The 2,887-nt window shown below is 44.6% G+C and overlaps 1 protein-coding gene across 1 annotated transcript; it reads right to left on the bottom strand.

Annotated features, from left to right (window-relative positions):
• Positions 1-360: 360 nt before the first annotated feature.
• LOC112197946 (ribosomal L1 domain-containing protein 1) lies at positions 361-1,733 on the bottom strand. The gene has a single exon (XM_024338926.2). It carries the CDS (start codon positions 1,683-1,685, stop codon positions 684-686), a length of 1,002 nt encoding a protein of 333 aa, XP_024194694.1. The 5' UTR covers positions 1,686-1,733; the 3' UTR covers positions 361-683.
• Positions 1,734-2,887: the final 1,154 nt, after the last annotated feature.

Genomic DNA, 2,887 nt, shown 5'->3' with positions numbered 1-2,887 from the left:
AAATTCAGCTTAATATGATTAGCCTGAGGAGGAATCCATCTGAAGTTTTCTAATATTGATTAGTCTTGTTGGCTGACAAATGATGAACTTAAGTATGATTTTTATCTCTGAACATTTCTGAAAATAAGTTAATTTCTGGAATGTCAGAGAATAACTTAAAACAAGGATATCAGAAAGGTTTTCTCTCCTAGTTTTTAGATATTCATGTACTAGACCCCATGCGTTGGTACCAGCAAAGAAATATTGTTGTCATCAAAATCATTTCACCAAGCGGAGCATTCAAATTTGAAACCTAAAGTATCAGTGTTTTGGATATTAATTCCAAGATAAGCCTAAACTGAATATAAAATTGAAATCATAATGCTTTTGTATAAATAGAAGTCAGTACAAACCTCCTAGCAGGTTACAACGCAGGCCTAATATGTCATATTGCTGGAGAGAAAACTTATGGCAACTTTGTTCCAATTTACATAGTTACAAAGAAACTAGAAGAATGTAATTTCAAAATCAAAGATATGGAAATGCAGAAACCACAACGGCACTGTAATATTAAGTGTTGAACTAACAAAAATCATAACTGCAATACGATAATGGCCATCTGAACATTCAAAATTTCAAGCCAGAAAGACTCAAATCGACAGCCATACTTGCTCAAATATATCAAATCCCACTTCCATGCCGAATCACTCTGCTGCATTCTTACTCCTCTTAGCTTTCTTCAGCTTTGCGTCTTCACTCTTCCTCTTCTCCTTGTCGACAATGACACCATCACTTAACTCATCCTCATCAAGCACCTCCCCAACATTTCTATCCATATACCTCACTTCACTAATCCTACCCTTCTTCTTACCCACTTTCTCATTCTTCACAACCTCTTTCTCGCTCCCCTTAACTCCCTCAATCTTCAACAATGTCTCATCCGGCACAGCCTGATACACCGGCAGCGCAAGTGACTCCAACAGCTTCAAATGAAACGACCTCACACCGCCCCAATTCCTCGGAACAATCTCCACAATCCCATCAACGGCGGCAACCACATTCTCAACAATCTGCTCAGCACTCATCGAAGTCCTGGCCACCCTCACAACACTACAAGTCCCAGTACTCAAGAACAACATCGCCGACTCGATAACCCTATCCACCTGCTCCTTCCAGTTCTTCTGTTGCAAGTCCACCGGCACCGGAATCATCCTCTTCTTCTTGAAGAACTGCTTCCCCAAAAGCCTGGGAAGCAACGGCACAATCTGCTTATCAGCCAGAAACGCATCATACGACTCCATCAGCTTCCGCTTGGCCTCAAAAGACTTGTAATCGGATTTGAGCTTGGAGAGCTTGAGTGTTTTGGTGATGGGTAAGTTGTGGGTTTTGATCCTCTTGTCGATTTGGTCCTTGGTGAGCTTGGACTTGGGGCCGTCGTCGTAGATCAGGCAGAACTGGGTGAATTCGGAGAGGAGGGGATTAGGGAGAGGGATTTTGAAGGCGTTGACGCGACCCTTTGGTGGGATTTTCTTGAGGGTGAGGACGAGGTAGGTGAATTCGTCGGAGGAGTCTAAGAGATCGTCGGGGTTCTGGGTCTGGGAATTTCTCCATTTGAGGAGGGCATTGACGGCTTTTCGTACGGTCTTGGGGTTGAGTTTGGTGGGTGTGGATTTGGAAGGTGGAGGAGCTGCGGTGGTCGCGGCCATGGAAAGCTGGGGGTTTAAGAGAGGGAGAAGAAAGTTGGAGTTCCAGGGTTTTAACTGCTTTGTATTTGTTTATGTGTTTGGGCCTCTATTTTGTTGTTGTTGGGCCTTTGGTGTCTGTAATATTTTCTCTTTAATAATAGTTCTTGTTGTTTTGATAATAAAAAAATTAAAAAAAAACATTTCCAAGATCTGAAATAGAAGGCATCAGAAATGCATCTACTTAATTTTGTATAGCTAAGCAGATGTTTGATCCTTTGCTGTATTTAATAACCATTAGAACTAGCTGCTATTGAAACATAGTATCAGCTAAAACTTTTCAAAGAAAAAAGAAGAAGCAATCCGATTCTAGTCGATCATATTGTTTTTTGTTACTTATTGTTTTAGTTTAGTTAATTTTTTTGTTTTTAGAATGCTTAAGGTATAATAGGCAAGATCTCAAGTAACGAGTTGAGCGAGCAATCAATGAGTCAAGGGGGTCTCCGAGCTTCTCGGAGCGACCTCGGTTTTTCGAAACCTAGGTTTCGACCTAGCGGCAGCGATCTTGCAAGGCGGTCTTCCCTCAAGCAAGGCGGCGATCGTGGAGCGGCGAGATACGGCGGCGGTGTGGGACGGGGTCTCAGCGTTGATCGTGAGTTGCGGCGAGAGGTTAGAGGCCTCTCTGATCTTGTCTTTTCTGGGTTAGATCCAGTCTTTGAGCGTTGTGCAGCGTCGACGGCGGGTGGTTGTTGGCTCTGGTTGCGGCGGTTGACTAGGCCGGTTGCTCGGGTGGGTAGATTGGTGCTTCGATCTGGGCGTTGTCGTTTTGAGACGTTGGTTTTTGAGTGCAGCGGCTCAAGGCGATCTCCAACCAGCTGTGTTAACCAGACGTCGGTGGACGGACCCATGTTGTGGGCAGGAAGGCCGCCAGAATTGATGGCAGTGGTGAAGGCGGAGTGGCAGAAGAGGATCCGGGCTCCGGCTTGTTTGGACTGGAATGTTTCTCCCTTGTTGGCTTGGGGTTGGGCCTGGGTCTTTAGGCCTGGGCTCCACTTTGGGCTGATGGGGCAAGAGACTATTCATGCTAGGCAAGGTTTAGCTTGGGTTTGGGCCTATGGGCAAGAAAATCTGGGCCCTAATATGTTAGGGTATGAGTCTATGTGAGGTTGGATTAACTTCTATGAGTCTTCTATGACGCTTCTAGTCACTTGCTTGTACCACAGTTA

The sequence above is a fragment of the Rosa chinensis genome, chromosome 4 (genome assembly GCF_002994745.2).
Source record: "Rosa chinensis cultivar Old Blush chromosome 4, RchiOBHm-V2, whole genome shotgun sequence".
Classification (NCBI taxonomy): Eukaryota; Viridiplantae; Streptophyta; class Magnoliopsida; order Rosales; family Rosaceae; genus Rosa; species Rosa chinensis.
Note: the sequence above shows the minus strand (reverse complement) of the source record. Positions and strands in the feature narration are given on the sequence as shown.